Below are 17,224 nucleotides of genomic sequence, written 5' to 3' on the forward strand. Positions count from 1 at the left end.
GCACATGCATACTGGAGGCTCTTCTGCTTGTATGAACATGGGAACTGAGAGTGACTCAGAGTAACTTCTCCGCTAATGTTTCTTCTAATGTAAAGCAACACATAACAGATTAGTAATTTAAACCAAACTAAATGCAAAGTTAAAGCTGTATTAATGACTATTTAGCAACTAGGGTGCAGTGCAATAGGCTATAAATGCAGTCACATAGTATTGGTGCTATGCAGATAAAATCAGTGTTTATCAGGGTTTTTTTTGCCCAAAACAGCTGCTTGCTGCTGCAGTTTGAAACTAAGTTGATGAAAAACATAACATGGAACCAGAACACTACTGCTTGAAGACTGTAAAACCCAAAGAATGAACTGAAAACCACTAAAATGTTCCATAGAGTAGAGGGGAACTGCTGTATTAGTGATAATTCTCTGTGGGTTTGTCATTAAGAAAACTTTGGATTCTGATCCATGTTTAGTGTGATACAGGGTCTTATTTGAATGACAGGTCAAGAAACACGATGACACAATGAGACAGGTTGTAAACAAAGCCCCAAGTTAGTCAAATTAATTTGGAGCAGAATATGAAGGTAGGATTGAATGAATATGAAAGTAAACATCCATGACAGTTTATGAACCGTCTCCCTGCTTCTTTGACATATAGTACACTAACTTTCAGTTTGACCTCCAATTATACAGTTTAGATAATGTGGATAAACTGTATTATCGCGTGACTTTTAGTATTTCGTGACTTGTTTAACTTCCATGTAGCGATAATCCGGCGTTCCCAGATCTGAGCTATTAACTTGTTCTGTTCCAGTCTTTAATCTCATCCTGTCTCCTCTCAGTAACCATGGGCCAGGAACAATCCCAGGATCCCCAGGAGAGCCAGTCAGACCCAGAGGCTCTGAGTCAACCTGAATCCACTCACAAGAGTCCTCAGCCCGGCAGGAGGACTAGTCCCAGTTCCACAGACAAAGAAAGAAAACCCCGCAGAGTGCTGTGGAGAGATGGAAGCTGGACTGGGAGTAAAATGGGATCACCCCCACACGTACCAGAAATGGTTGCAAACACAGTATGGTATCCGAGTGAAGACTTAGACAAGGGTGCCAATGAAGACTCAAACATGAAGGCATTGAGCTCCCAGTCAGTTTGGTATGACTGTGACACAGTGGATCAGAGAGAGACTGAACAGCTGGAGCAGGGAATGAGAGAGCAGAAAGAATGTGACCTGAGCTCAGCCCAAGCTTCTGGTCTTAGCACTCAACAGCTGTTTGAACAGGGTCTTAGTTCTCATCAACTGTCTGCAGCTCTTAGTCAGCCACATGCTGTTGGAACACAGCCAGTTCTGTCACATGGGTCTGGTGCACAAAGACGGGAAGTACACGGATCACAGCAAGAGAAGGAAGTAGTAGCAGATTGGAAGGAGGGAGGCAAAGAGGAGGCCAGTAACAGAGAGACGACACACACCAGAAAGAGCTCAAAAACAGTAGAGACAGAAGAGGGACGAGAGGAGAAGCCAGAGAGTGAAGAGATTGGAGCAAAGGGCCGAAAGAAAAGGAGGAAGAAGAGGGGGAAAAGAGGAGGCACAGAGGCCAAGCTTAGCTCCAGCTCCAGTGTAGAGTCTCAGAGCCCAATAGAGGTACAGTCAAAGAGAGAGCTGGTAACAAATCTGAATAGTCAGTCAGACACAACGTCAGAAGCCAAGGATATAACAGGAAGGGCAGACATCCAGTCTCCAAGGACTCCTGAGCCAACCTGGAGAAAGGAAGCTGACAAGGACGCCATGCATCTACCCAGCCAGACAGAGGGTGAGACCACGACCACTAATGGTTCGGACTGTGTTACACATTCAGAACCCAGTTATACTTCTCCAGGATTTAGCTCAACAGAGCTTGAACGAACAGAACTGACTGATGCGCCAGCTTCACAGAAATTATCAGAGGAGAGCATGAACTTTCATGGACCTGATGACCTTAACCCAGATTCTAAATTCACCACTTCAGAAATGAATGAAACGGATGCCAGAGAGAAAGAGATTGGGGAAACTGTGCACCATGTGAGGACAGAATTATTGGACCCTGCACAAATGGAAGTAAAGGGTCTTACCAGCCCCCTCCAACAAACAATGAATAGTGTGAAGTTATCAGCTGAAAATGAGGATTATACAGTTGTCGGTAAAGCTGCATCTGTGAAGCGGACAGGTTTGGTGGAATCCAACTGTCCAGTGGAACTTCCTGTCAAACATTCAGATCCCAAAGAATTCACAGAGGACTCGTTTCTTGTGGAATTTCCTGAACAGAAAACACAGCATGTACAACCTGTGGATCTCAAGGGTAAGCCCTCAGAATGTATATCTGAGCAACCTACCGAAGCTGTGGGACAAACACACCTTGTGGAAGCTCAGAATCAACCATTTGAAGGCACAGCGGATGTTTCACCACTTCAAATACAGGAAGGAAGTGCCGAGACAACTGAAGGGGAATATTTAGAGCATTGTTTGGTCGCAGAGATGCTGAGAGATCAGCAGCACATGGAGGAAAAGAAAAATGACTTGTGGGTGGGTGATGAAGAAAGGGATAAGGAAAGAAAAAAAAATTATGGTGAGGCACATAGCAGTGAGTCTTCCATACATGTAGGGAAGAAGGTGGAGGGTGAGGACTTTCCTCTTGTAGACAGAGAAAAAGAGCAGCAGAAGTACAATGAAGACCTAGTCAGCACAGCAGTAGCAGTTGTTACAGTAGCTATAGCATCAGCTATGGCTAGCATGGAGATGAGCCAACTGTTAGCGGACAATCAGACAGAGATTCAAAAGACTGCTAGCAAAGCCGCAGCTAATGATCCACCATTAACACTGGAAGCTAATGCACCAACTGATGCTGATTTCAACAGTATTAAATCCACACAAGTGTCTGCACAGCTGCTTAAAAACAAAGACAATGATAACTGCCAACTGTTAGCTGACTCACATACAGCTCAGACACTGACAGTAAACCAACATGTACTCATTAAACCTAATGTTCAGAGTCAAACCGAAACAAAAAACCTACAAGCAGCACAGCTAGATAGTGATGAACATGCAAACCCTGACATGTCAACAATGGCAGACACTCCTAGTTTAGCATATCATGACAAAGAGGAAACAGAACCTACGAAAAACAAATTCTTAACATGTTCACTTCCCGAAGAAGACAGTCTCTTGAAACTTAATATAAAATCCTCTCCAGAAGCTAATGAGATGATTATAACTGAGGTAGATAGCCAGGGTCACATGCCAACAGACATCCAGCGGCAACAAGAGAGCCAGCTCCTCTGCCCTGTCATAGACACAGGACAACATCCAGAGGCTTCTCATCTATGCTGCTCTCATTCTGACGACAATCCCAAACTTGAAGAATGTGGTGAGCCACAAGATCAGTCTGTTTGTGGTAAAGAGAGTGAGTTAGAGTCACATTTAAAAAAGAATGAGGAATGTGATAAGAATGATAGTCATCCTATAGCATGTGGAACTGCTGAGGATGAAGAAGCTGTTAAGGTACAACAGGACATTTCAGACAGTTCAAAGTCAGAGCACAGTGAGAGTGAGAGAGGTGAAAAAGCTTTCACAGACATGCAGGCTGAAAAGTGCAGCAGTAATCAGCATGTGGATGGGCAGGTTCAAACACCATCTGAAGGGGAGATTCCCACTTTGCTACTCTCAACACTTCCTGTTATCCCATCAGACTCAGCTCCTGTGGCTGATTCCAGTTCAGAGGAACTTACTGTTAATCTGGAAACAGGCAAATTCCAGTCGTCCCTTTCATTACCGGACATGAAGCTTGATGCAGGCAGTGGCCTGTTCCGGTGCAAAGACCCGAAGTTTGTTGTCATGGATAATAAGGATGGTGTGTTCACAAACCTGGATAAAGACTCAGACACTCTGGATACAGTGGATGGATGGAAGGAAAGAGAAAAGAATCAGATGAAAAGAGAAGAGGAGGCACAGAGAGGGATGGTGGCTGCAGCAGACTCATCCCAGACAGGTAAATAACTTAATAATACACTTTCATTAATCAGGCTTATGTTTTTCTGTCTCTAAACACACCACAAAGCCACCGCCACACATTAACTAGCTATCATTCACTAAAATCTCACTTCAGTGGTGTTCACTTTCAAAAATCAACAGGACTGTAACATGTGAGGTTACATTTAACTGATAAAAGCTGCATAATAACTGACTTTCATCTGAATTTAACCTGTCTAAAGTAATGTTAACTTTAGCTTCATACACAGCCTTGAGTCACTGCCATCTAAATTCAGATTAGATCAGACATAGCTTATTGCTTGTCACTCTTTGAGCAGAGAGAGTCTGTCTGTGTGAGAATAGCACAGACACCTGCTTGTAAACAGTAACCTGGAAAATGTCAAGAATGGGTTTTATGGTTTGGTTAACTAACAGGATCAGTGTCAAAGTGTGCAGGTGCTAGTTGTCAGTGATCATAGACTGAAATATTTTTTCACCACAATTTGTGAAGACGCTAATGGTACAAGTTTCTCTTTCCATTTTGAAAATGGCCTTCATTAAAATAATGATTGTAAAAGTCAGAATCTTTCCTATCTCATTGATCCATGTAGGCTCGTTTTGCTGTCATTTATTTAGTGTCTGTCATTTAGTGACCCGTTTGTTTCACAATTCATTTTTAACAGTGTTAGATTTGTTTTTACAGTGAAGAGGGGGAAGCGAACAGACACAGCGGAAAAAGTGTGTGTGTGTGTGTGTGTGTGTGTGTGTGTGTGTGTGTGTGTGTGTGTGTATGTGTGTTGTGTGTGTGTGTGTGTGTGTGTGTGTGTGTGTGTGTGTGTGTGTGTGTGTGTTAGAGCTCCAGTGTTTGTATGGGGCAGTGGGGCATGGTATCCAGGCAACGTGATGATGTCATCAAGACTTAACAGTGGACAGCGAAACTAGAGGTCGTCTGAGAAATGGTTGCAGTGTGTGTATGTTCTTTGTGTGTATATACTGTTTACTGATGTGAACAACTAGTAACTAAAACTGAAACAAAATAAAATAGATAATCTGTGTGTGTGTGTGTGTGTGTGTGTGTGTGTGTGTGTGTGTGTGTGTGTGTGTGTGTGTGTGTGTGTGTGTGTGTGTGTGTGTGTGTGTGTTATTAATACCAGGACAGTGATGCAAAGCTACATCATCATCTTCTATTACTGTAGTTGTGACTCAGTGACTGACGGTGTGTGTGTGTGTGTGTGTGTGTGTGTGTGTGTGTGTGTGTGTGTGTGTGTGTGTGTGTGTGTGTGTGTGTGTGTGTGCATGTTTCAAGCTCTTTCCTTTATTTGTCTGTCACATCCTCCTGTGCAGGCGGTGCTGTGCTTCAGTGGTTCACTGACACTTCACTGCAACAAGGTCCTGTGCTTGAGACAGCTTGGCCCTGTCTTCATTACTCATAATTATGTTTTTATTGAGATACAAACTATGCTACTTCAGCCCATCTCAACTGTGTTCTTAACATTTCTTGAAGTACTGTTTTTTTGTCATTCACACAGAGATTACTTCTATGTTCATGTTCCATATGACTTCATTCTGACATACAGGATATGTACAGACATACATTATGCTCACTGATATTTGGAACCTGGTGCACCAGTTCTCCCACAGTCTGCATCATTGATGGATTTTTAAAGATTTGCTCTCCCTGCTCCTCTCAGTGAATCCACTGATATATCCTCACCATGCGTTACTCGTCACTATGATTGCTGGAGCATTTCAGCCCCAGACAGCCGAAATACCAACTGGACATTAACTGCAGGCTAGCTAGCAACACACACACTAACCATGTAGGAGGGTTTTCTGGGTATTTTTGTTCAACTCATAACTCATAGATCTCAGACACTGGCATTCACTTTGTATTCTGTCCTGATGTGTAAAAGCCATGTTGTAATAATGCAGAATTACCTTTTAACCTCATAAACATATGCCTATGTTAAGCTATATTGTGTTACTCTGCTGCACAACCAATTGCCCCTTGAGGTAAAATGATGCGATTTATCGATTGATCGATTGACTGAACTTGTCCTATATTTTTTGTCATGATTAAAATCTAAATTCCAAATAGAAAATTAAAAAATAGAAAATTAAAAAGATAATTTACTAAACTACTAAGAATAATCACGTTATAATTAAACTTAAAAAGAAACAGGAAGTTGAAAAAGTTGAAAATGAAAACTCAAATTAAAATGCTCAAAACTGAAAGCTTAAATTGTAAAGATGAAATTGAAAATCACAATGGAAAGAGGAAAAGTGAAAACATCCAATATACTTTGCGAAGCACCTGCGTTTGTAAGATGACGTGAGAATCCATCTCATCAGGCTTCAAATGCCAATCCAAGGCCAATCGACATTGCAAACCCAGCTTCCTCTCTAGGTAAAACAATAATGGACAGATGGTCCATCCAATCATCTGCCAAGTATTTTTTAAAGGACCTACCCTTTTTCAAACTGTTTCAAGGAAGTCTTTTCTGTGTAACAAATCACCTGGTGCTTCAAGTTAGCATTAAATATGAAATTAAAAATACTTTAATTAAAAGCTTAAAAAGACAAACAAAACCTTTTGGGATTTGACATCTGGCATTTTAAATTGTGTTGTTTCCATTTTCCTTTGCCCAAAGGATTGGAGGGAGGGTTTGAAATGACTGGGCTGCAGAGACTCCATATGGACAGAAGGGGGCACTCACTGCTAAATAGCACACTGCAATCAAAAAGGAGAAAACTAAAGAGAAAACTAAGCAAGCAGAGCGAGCAGGGTTGTTGGGAGGAGTATTATTTATAAAGCAATGACTTCAACCTGATGAACGTGTTCTAACATTACTGTTCATGTAGCCTCACACATTAAGTCAACAGTGAAAGGAGCGTTAACTCCTCCATCACAGTGTACAGTAACAGTACATGAAGAATCAGAGATGTCATACAAAAACACATCATTCAAATAGAGAGAGGACATCGATATATCTGTTTATATATTATCAGAGAAGGTCAAAGAGATTGAGTGTGGGTGCTGGCAGTCATGATTACATCATAAAGCAGGATTAAGGGAGATCATTTCTGCTTTATCAACCGAATGAACCTGATGATCCATGTAGTGGAAACCACTGCAGTGAGCAGAGAGTAGATACCAAGGCAGGTTACAATTACAATATTAAAATCAACAGCCAGTCGGAGTTCCAGCCCTGAATGTTCAGAATGTTGCAGTAGTCTTTCCAGGCTGGAAGGCTGGGTCAGGCAGAAGCTTTCCACTTTACCCCCTAATTATTATAACCCGAAACTTTACTGACTCATCTCCGCCTACTTGAGCTGTTACTGACTCAGGATGTTGACCATTAACTCCTCAGACTGATCTGTGTATTTACTGGGAGTATGCTATATATGTTTTGACTACCAAAGACACAATCAATGACATGGTGTGTATAAAGTCATTATGTAGAAAGAAGTAGCAAGAAGATATACAGGTCTGTCGTCTAACACAAATAGATTTTGTTGTCTTTCTTGATAATACACTGTTCTGGAGGGTGTTTCAGATTCTTCAAGCAGCTTTTTTAAGCAGCATTGTGAAAGTGCTTCATGTCACTTGCCATACATTATCACATGACCTCCTTCCATAAAGGCAGGGACCATAGACTGTATGATTAATGCAGCAAGCTGTGACTTCTACAGCTGGTTTACATTGGAGTGGTTTTCAATCCCATAGTTGCTATTTAGGCTCAGCGTCACCTTTTCCGTTTGGAGCCAGGAGCTTCCAAATAAGGAGCGTTGCCTTGCTCACTCAGGAAACACCAAGGTAGAGGGACTAGCTAAATTATGCTAATACAGCCAGTATCATTATAAAGTAACATTAAACTTGCCAAAGTATTGCAGAAATAATCTGAATAAATACTCAATCCTGAAGCGGAGAAAGTAGCAGCTGTCAATGAATGTCCACACGTCAAGTATTATTAACAGAACAATCCCAAAATGACCCCATTTAGAGATTGGGATCATAACAATTTGTTAAAAACAATGATTGACTTAGTATTTGGAGAGAGAAGGTAAGGCTTTTTGAATGGGAGTCAGCTGGCGCATGTAGCGGCTGTTGGTATCGTTGCACTTTGAAGGACTTCTACGTTGGATTGAGTCTCAAGTTGTGGTACTGTAGCTGCTGCTTGGCCGGGACATACATTTAGATTGTTGGGCTGACTGTACTTCACATTTGGGCATCAGGACTCATCGGACCAAGGTGGACTGTATTGTCTTAATGGTCAAGAGATAAAAACACACAATTCCTGGTTGATCTCAATCATCAGTCTTCTGATAGCAACACTAGGAATGGGTGGATCAGAATTGTAGGATCGATACTTCGATACTCAAAATCTACTCATTTAGCATCAAATCCTTTAAAAAACATCAATAAACATCAACAACAATATAATACAAAACATGGGAGACATATCCAGGTAGTGCCGTTATTAGTTACAACCTTTGCCAAAAAAGTTTTTTTTTTTTGTATATAACTAAGTAAATAAGAATTATTTCCTTTTTGTTTGTTTTTTTACAACTTAATTCAAGTTTCAATAATCTCTGTTTATTATCACTCACCTCTGGTAATTTTTCTTATAATGTTGGAAACATCTATACCAGGCCTATGAGTTGGCTGTGCAGTTATAGCCTATCTTGGGATTTTATACTGATGTCTATAAAGACTGTGTAAAGTGAATTCAAATGTTTTAACAACTTAAATAGGTCATAAATGTATTTCTAAAAAATAAATAAATAAAAAATTTGGCAGGGTGGTTAACAACACACTTTTCTGTGGTATGTCAAACTCAGAACACATATTTATTCTTACTTTACACAGACTTTAATTGAAAAGTGTATTATATACAGTATATATGTGCACATTTTGTTTAGGTGTGTGTTATTAAAGGCTGTTATATGTCATTTCATTTGCCTTTATGTGTAATCATCTTATTTTTAATGTCCATTATTTAAAAAAAAAAATCAAAAAGCATTGATATCATATCAAATTAAAAAAGTTTATCATCCATCTCTAAGCAACCCTGCTTGTAATTGTGTGCTTGCTGCCAGTAGTCATGTTGTGCACCTCGTCCTCTACATGGATGACAAAAACATATTGTTAACACATGTTCTCTGTCCTCTCCACAGAACCAGAAACATTCCCAGCAACGAAAGAAAAGCCTCAACAGAGCAGGACTGATTCAGACAGGACACACACTCTGCAGGTGAGTTCAGAGTAACATATGGAAGAGATTCTGTCTTCAACTCCAAACTGCTACAATACAATACAACCATATTCACATATTCATTTAGACGTATTTATTGTCAAAATATAAACCACCTTGTTAATCTGTGTTCTTCTCTGAAAAGTCATCAGTAATGTCTAGGGGTGTGACGAGAGCGAGACTAAAACGTGATGATATTTCTCGTCGAAGTGAACGTTGTCTCGCAAAGCTATAATTAAGGGATGCACCAAAAAAAAAATGCTGCATACTGCATATGATATATATATTTAGAAAGTAGAACTGCAGTGATTCATTACAAGATGATTAGTTAAAGCATTTCAATATGCATCTGCATTATTTCCATTTTGTGAATTTTAAATAAAAGAACAGTCATATATTTCCTCATTGAGGTTTTCTTGAAAATATAGATAAAATCTCGTCTCGATCTCATGAACCCAATATCGTTCCTCGTCTCGTGAGCTGAGTGTATCATCACATCCCCAGTAATGTCCCTATTTAAAGAAAAAACAAACAAATATTCACACATGCACTTCACATCAACCAGCAACAATAGAGAACAGACACATTTTCAGTTGTGTGATTGTGTCACACAGTTACAATTTAGATTTAAAATGTGTGTTTCATGTGTCAAACATTCCAACATTAAAAGTGACTGTTATGATGAGGACACAGTAATGGGACAAGATGACCACTCCACATCCACATTCCATCATTCAGCCATTTACTAGCGACACTGATGACCCCAACACTACTTGAAACACAATTCTTTCAGTATCATTTGTTGATGTCACATTGGCTTGTCTACAGGTGAAGTTAAGGTTCATGTGTTTATGTGGGACATCATGTTGAACAGAGCTGCCTCTGCTGCCATTTTTAACTTTTTGTGTACAGATCTCACCACACTTAAGAATAAGTGTATATTTTAGTGTACAGTGTTAACTGAAACAAACAGTGTGGTGCTTGATATAAGATTTTTTATAATTGTAAATGAAGAACTATTGAGCACATCTCATGGTGGATGCAGTGGTAAAGGTGGGAAAAGCTTATGAGTGAAATTTGACTTGAGATTATATTGTTTTTCTTTATGACCTTTCTACAATCCTTACTTTTAAAGACAGTGTAAAGTGAATTCAGATAATTTCTTCTAAACACATTAAATGGGTCATAAATGTATTTCTAAAGAGATGTAAAAAACATTTCAACCATTTAGATCTAGGCTTCACAAACTGTGTTTCAAGATTTCTGTGTTCAGGATTTAGTGGGCAGGTGTTAAAAATCACAGCCACCTTACGTAACACGTTGGTGAGCAGCTGAGTTAGCCGCCGAGCAAGCAGCTGAGTTAGCAGCAGAAAGCTCTCAGAGTAGTGCTCTGCTGTGTGGTTGTGCTTCCACTGTGCTGCTGTGGACATAACTAACCATCTCACTGTATGGAGATTACAATGTTAAATGTTTTGTTGCTCACAGAGCAGAGCAGGTGTGTAACAAGCCAGGCTGCAGTGCAAACCTGTGGAAATGAGACTGAAGATAAGATCATGATAGGAGAACTAGCTGGATTCCACACTTGTAGGTCCCATGATTCTGCCTGCAAACTCCTTGAGATGATCAATCAGTCAATTACTTTATTTATCCCAAAGGGGCAATAAGTTGTGCAGCTTGAACATGACGTAGCTGGACGCTCCAAGCCTTTCAAAGAAAAAGCCAGGCCAGACCAGGCCGAGGTCACACATACAACCATATAAATCATTTTCCAGTGCTGCTTGTGACGCAGTAGTTGGCCTCCTGGACCAACAGGGTCACATTAGAGATATGGGAACCGTAGGACCTGGACATGTGACTGTATGTGTATGCATGTGGGGACAAGATTACCTCATCATGTGGTGTTTTGACTGAGTTGCATGATGTAATGTCAGAGACAGAGGGAGGAGCACAGAGATATGTATATAAACAGAAACATGTAGTGGACAGAAACACAGTAATAGATGACTTTACTCACTCAGATAAAAATAATGTATTTCTAATGTTCTTCGTTAAAGCTAAATAACAAAGTCATTGAAAAGAGTAAGTGCAGAGATGAGATGTACACAGTGTGAAAGATGGTACAACAAAACACATGTATTGATCTATTTATAACTACATATGTGGGAAGACAGTTAGATGCATATTGATAATTCACTTATCAATAGACCATGATATCATGATATCATAACTCTGTATGTGCACATATTTAGAAATGAGCATATCAACTAATAATATAACATATTTCACATACTTTATTAAAACATATTACTCATTGTTACACATCTTTAAAAGGCTTTTATATATGAGATGTATCCCCACACAGATCTTTCTATATTGATGTAAATCTACTTATTATGTTAGAAGAACAAAACGTGTGTTACTGTCCAAATACTTCAAGTCTGGATTGTAGGTGTGAACTCCACTCACCCCAACTCATTACTCCGGCAGTCTCTCTCTCTCTCTCTCTCTCTCTCTCTCTCTCTGTGTGTATCAGAGTGTGAGAGTCTGTACTTTGCTGCCTCCCTGTGGTCACAGCAGGTATAACGACTTCCAGATGTTAATCTCTCTTGCTCAGTCCATGTTGGAATCTCTTTCTCTCTCTCTCGCTCTCGCTCTCTCTCTCGCTCTCTCTCTCTCTCTCTCTCTCTCTCTCTCTCTCTCTCTCCTTTGCTCTCTCTTTCTCTCTGTCTCTCTCTCTTTTGTGCTCTCTCTCTCGCTCTCTACATCACAGCTGGATGGTGTATAGTTGTTGCCATGGTTATTGCTGTGTTTAGGTGCTGCTGATTGGTTACAGATGGAGCTGATTGTTTCCACTTATTGGCTGTAAGTTGCAGCTCTACTCCAGATAGTGAATAACAGTTATAGTAACGTTTTATATTTGTATTTACTAAGAAGGACTTTGATCAGCTGACAAATTAGCAGCTTGTACATTAGTGCAGATACCAGACAGTCTGTCATCAAGCTGCTACAGTAATAGCCCTTTTCCTGAACATTTTAAAGCCTCTCTAATTCTTATTCTTATTGTTGTTGTTATTGTCAGAAAATAGAAGAAGAATGTAGACACTAGCACTATCAGATATAGATGTAGGTCATATAAACACATTTCACACAATACTAATGTGTCTTGATACAGGTGTTTGTTGTGTGATGCAAAGTGGAGACATCCATAGAAATGATTTCACATCTCAGAAACCATTTTGATATTTTATTTAAACCCAATTTATTCCCAAAATCACAATATATACCATGCCTAGGTGTGTCCAGCATGTGACTCCCACCATCACTCACTGATAAAAAGAAGTTAGTTTCCTGAGCAGAGCGTATGATGGGTGAATAAGCTTTCATCATGCATGTGACTGTAACAGTAGCTTCTAAATGAAGCATGCAAATCTTCTTTAGTTACCATTCCTCTGTTGGAAGTACAACAATCTTCATGCATAGATGCTTGCCGTTTTTTCTTTCACCATAGTAGCAGAGAAACTCTTCTACTCATTCACTTTTTTCCCCCTTTTCTGGCAGATAAAAAGTCTTCTTTCTCTCCTTCTCTCAGAAGTGCAGAGGCACTTAACAGATAGAGCTCCATTGTTTCTGTGTGAGTGAGTGAATGAGTGAGTGAGTGAGTGAGTGAGCGGGAGAGAAGTAGCAAATGGATGAGAGGGAGTTTGTTTCAAAGTGAAGGGCAGATGTGATGTGTGGAGTGTGTGTGTGTGTGTGTGTGTGTGTGTGTGTGTGTGTGAGTGAGAGAGAGAGGGGGGGGGGGAATGGAGGGCCTGAAGGAAAAAGGAAAAGAGAGTGGGAAGAAGGGATGGAGGGAGGGGCCGGTGTTATGAACAGATGTGGGCAGACAGGCTCATTTTCCAACCCAAACTTCAGTGAGAAGGAACACAAGATATGTGGACTTTACTGGATCCTGCATCAGACTCCGAGTTTCTTTTCACTTTTATTGTGACGACCAACAGTTGGCTTTTCATCTTGGTTCAATTTTGGAATGTGTGATACCAGACAGAGTGAATTTAACCAGGGTTTTTGACAAATTTCCTTCTTTTTCAGTAAGTAGTTTGTGGTATACAAATGCAAAGCTTCAGTTGATCTATAGTGGCTTTTTTCTCTTTCGGTGGCTACAAATTCAACAAGCTCCACTTCTGGAAACTGCAAATTGGACCTTTTTTTTTTCTTCTTCTTCTTCTGACGACTCCACCCTCAGCTGCTCAACTTATTTGTTTTTCTGACAGAGCAGCAGTCAAGAGAGAGCAGAGAAATGATAGAGTGAGGTGTGACACAGTGGTGGTTGTAGTTAACCTGCAGTATGGTTGATACACACTGTGTTTATTAGCACATTGAACCTCTGCAGTTGGAATGACTTGAGTCCTGACTGACTGAAACTACAAGCATGTATGAGAGACACAGGCGGAGGTACAGTTTCTGTGCCAAAGGAGAGAGGACTGTGGATGTGGTGTTAATTAAGGTAGGTGTGTGTGTGTGTGTGTGTGTGTGTCTGTGTGTGTGTGTGTGTGTGTGTGTGTGTGTGTGTGTGAGACAGTCTGAACTTCTTTGGCCTCTGTTTGGATTTGACATTTTCTGGAATCTTGGAATCAGAGATGTGAAGCGTTGATGGAAACAATCATTTTATCTGCGGTCTCATTTGTCAGATCTTTGTTAAGCATGTTGTATGTTGTTATTTTTAGAATAAAACAGATGACTTTCTATCATTTTGCACATCAGTGGTAATATACATATTCTAGAGCAACTCATGTTATTTGTTATTTGTGTCCAGAGGTTTTAAACAATCCACAGAAGTGTGTAAGTGGACGGAGGAGAGGGTTGATGAGGCATACTGCAGCTTTGTAGTGTAAAAAATATCTATGTATACATGCTGAAATCCAAAACCAAACATTAGTCTATCATTCCTGTTGTTTGTTCTTCTTTTAATAGAATAGAAAGCCTTTATTATTATTGTACAAGAACAAGAAGTACAACAAGATTTGGAAATTCTGAGATTTCTCATTTCTGTAGAATTCAAGAGAGAGTTTGTTTCAGTTTTGGAACTAGATTTTCCATCATTCTTTGTCTGATTTACAGTATTTCAATCATGCAATAATCACGATATAACAGTAATGCATACTGCAGTGTTGCAGTCTAGCAAAAAATTGCACATAAGGTGCACCACCACCAGGTTGCTCCATGTCTGCTCTGACACATTCAAGGGGTTGGAACATCTCTGATGATCAATACGTGTGTGTGCGTGTGTGTGTGTGTGTGTGTGTGTGTGTGTGTGTGTGTGTGTGTGTGTGTGTGTGTGTGTGTGTGTGTGTGTGTTAGGAGGAGGAGGGAAGCACCCAGCAAAGCCAGGTTTAAACCACATTTCAAACCTTCTTTTTAGCCTCTCTATTTGACACATTTTTACCTCAAAAAGTCTCTCTCCAGTAGCTTCTAGACAAGAGCTGAAGTTCTGAGTATCTTTGTTGTTTGTGTATATGTTGAATGATATGTATATATTAGGGCTGTCAAACGATTAATTTTTTTAATCGCGATTAACCGCAGAATTTCTATAGTTAATCGCGATTAATCACATTTTGAATTGCATGTTTAACCCTTAAACAGGCAGCATGCACCAGGAGATACAGACTCTTTAACATCCTGTTGAAGCTTGTGGTACGTCTATACTTTGATCGAATTTATAAAAATCAGTTTAGAAACTAGTATGTGTGATATTAATGACCAGAATGTATCACTTTTCTATGTTAAATAACACATTTAAGTGTTTTTATCATTATCACCATTATCACCAAGGGCAACGCATCCTGGTGGAGATACAACTCATAAAATCCAAAATATTGTAATGAACTGGACATGTTACTCTTTTGTGTTATAAAATTTGAGAGTTTAAGCCAGTTTCTGTTCTGTTCAGTTAAAGTGCTGTTTTTCCCGAGTGTCTGTGAACGCGTCTTGAGAGTGAGACTTGCAGCTAGCGCGCAGGTGTGTTGTTGTTGTTAGCCTCTGAGAAGAAGACGGCAGCACGTGTGTGGCTAAGGAGCTACTACATTAGGTTTTGTTGTTTTGGCGTTGGCTACGGCCCACAGTAGCCTGTGTAATAAAAAGGAATAAAGAGCCAGCTAAACCGGCTAATGTCTCGGTGTTTATTGAGGGACGTTACAATATATTAAAAATATGAGTGGAAATATTTTACTTTAGGTGCAAATGACATAACTAGTAACATAAAATTATGTTTTCTTACATCTCATTTTCCATCCCTGCCTGTTGAAGGGTTTAAATCCTCTTATTTTACATTTCAAGGCAGTTTTAAGCCCATAATGTAAAGCATTTCTTACCAGAGTGTCTTAACTGGGAATCAATCACGGCTCTGCTGCGACTCCCACACTCCAAAACGCTTGGCTGCACCTGGGTGTTTAGCGTGGAGGTGCTAACTCAAACTCGACGTACTCCGGTGGTAGTTAAACTCCGTTTGACACAGGTTGCATTTTACTTTTGACTTGTCAACTGAACCGTCTGGAAGTTTTTTAAAGTTAAACAAGTCGTTCAAAAGTCCAGTAGCTCTCTTACTTTCCATCACCGCGGTAGGTTTACTGCAGGAGGCCACTTCAAAGCATAGCGCTACAGCTAGAGGAGCCGTCTACGGGTGAGTAGAAGGGACAAAAAGGCTTGCAAAATTAAAATGCAATTAAAAAAAATTAACGCGTTATGGATTGCATTAATGTAATCGCAATTAACGCGTTAACGCTGACAACCCTAGTATATATATGATTTCTAGAACAGAATTGTGGATGTTCCTCCGTAATGATCCATCATCACTAGAAACAGTGAGTGATTCCAGCAGCTTGTGTATTCAGCTTTGAGTTGTGACACAACAATGATGGAGTGAGATAGACAGGTTGCCTGGTTTACAGTGTTAAGATGACCTCATTCTTCCAACCTGTCATTGTCTTTAAACCTTCTGTGTGGAACGTTTGTAGAGAGATTGATGTGGAGATGTTGGGCTTAAAGGAGCTCTCTGCTGATTTTTAAACTTATTTATCTGGATTAGTGATATAGTCTGAAAATCAACAGGGTATTTTTGTAATGTTTCCTGTGTCTCTGGGCCACAGCTTCAATATGTGTTGTTGAGGAACCAATGATGTCATTGGTTTAGAAGAACTACAGCTGTTTTCTGTTGAGGTGCCTTCAAGGATGGTAAAATGTTGGTTTTCCAGAACACTCCCCGTCTGCCAGTGAGAAGAAAAAAAGCAGACGCTAAAATGTCACACTGTTAAATACTTTAAAATATCAGCCTGTTTGGAAACAAACAAGAAAGCATCACATACTAACAGAGCATGGACTGTGGACGTGGACCGGCAGTGATGTCACAGCTGCTGCTAAGCTAAATTAAGCTAAGCTGCTAAATTTCTCCATGATTCATCCGGAAGAGCTGAATCTTACACTAAAAACCAACTATACTACTACTATAGAATACTGGAGCAGAAATGTAGCATCACTGTTCCAATTTGTGAATACAGAGCTGTAGAATCACAGAGGAGAAACAGCGTGACAACTGTCTCAGGTGCTGAGTTTCTCCATGACTTCTGACACTAACACAAACTAACTACTTGATGTGTCACTACTGTTCCTACTCATGAATCTGAAAATATTGCTGTGCTATTGTGTTTTACTGGAACTTACGTAGCTGCATTCAGCTCTGATCCCTGCTCCTCGTTGTCTGACTATGGGATTTTGTGTTATTTTAGAAATGAAAAGCAATGGGCTTGAATGTAACAGACCTTCATTTATATGTAAAAGTTCCTAACTGCAGGTTTAAAGTAGAAAGAAATGTCTCATTGAAGCAAGGAAGTAAACAGTAACTGTTGGCATTTAGAGACACAGCAGCTTCTCTCCGTCTTCCCCCCAAACACCAGCTTAGTTTCACTCGTTGATATTTACATTTTTAG

The 17,224-nt window shown here is 40.0% G+C and overlaps 1 protein-coding gene across 1 annotated transcript in view; it reads left to right on the forward strand.

Moving 5' to 3' along the window:
• The window catches only part of LOC128359518 (uncharacterized), a 122,260-nt gene that overhangs the window by 84,852 nt on the left and 20,184 nt on the right, over nucleotides 1–17,224 (forward strand). Inside the window, exons 10-11 of the mRNA XM_053320010.1 lie at nucleotides 836–4,009; nucleotides 9,169–9,245. Of these exons, the coding sequence (XP_053175985.1) occupies nucleotides 836–4,009; nucleotides 9,169–9,245 (3,251 nt within the window). The remainder of the gene's footprint in view (nucleotides 1–835; nucleotides 4,010–9,168; nucleotides 9,246–17,224) is intronic.

Source organism: Scomber japonicus, chromosome 5 (assembly GCF_027409825.1).
Source record: "Scomber japonicus isolate fScoJap1 chromosome 5, fScoJap1.pri, whole genome shotgun sequence".
Classification (NCBI taxonomy): Eukaryota; Metazoa; Chordata; class Actinopteri; order Scombriformes; family Scombridae; genus Scomber; species Scomber japonicus.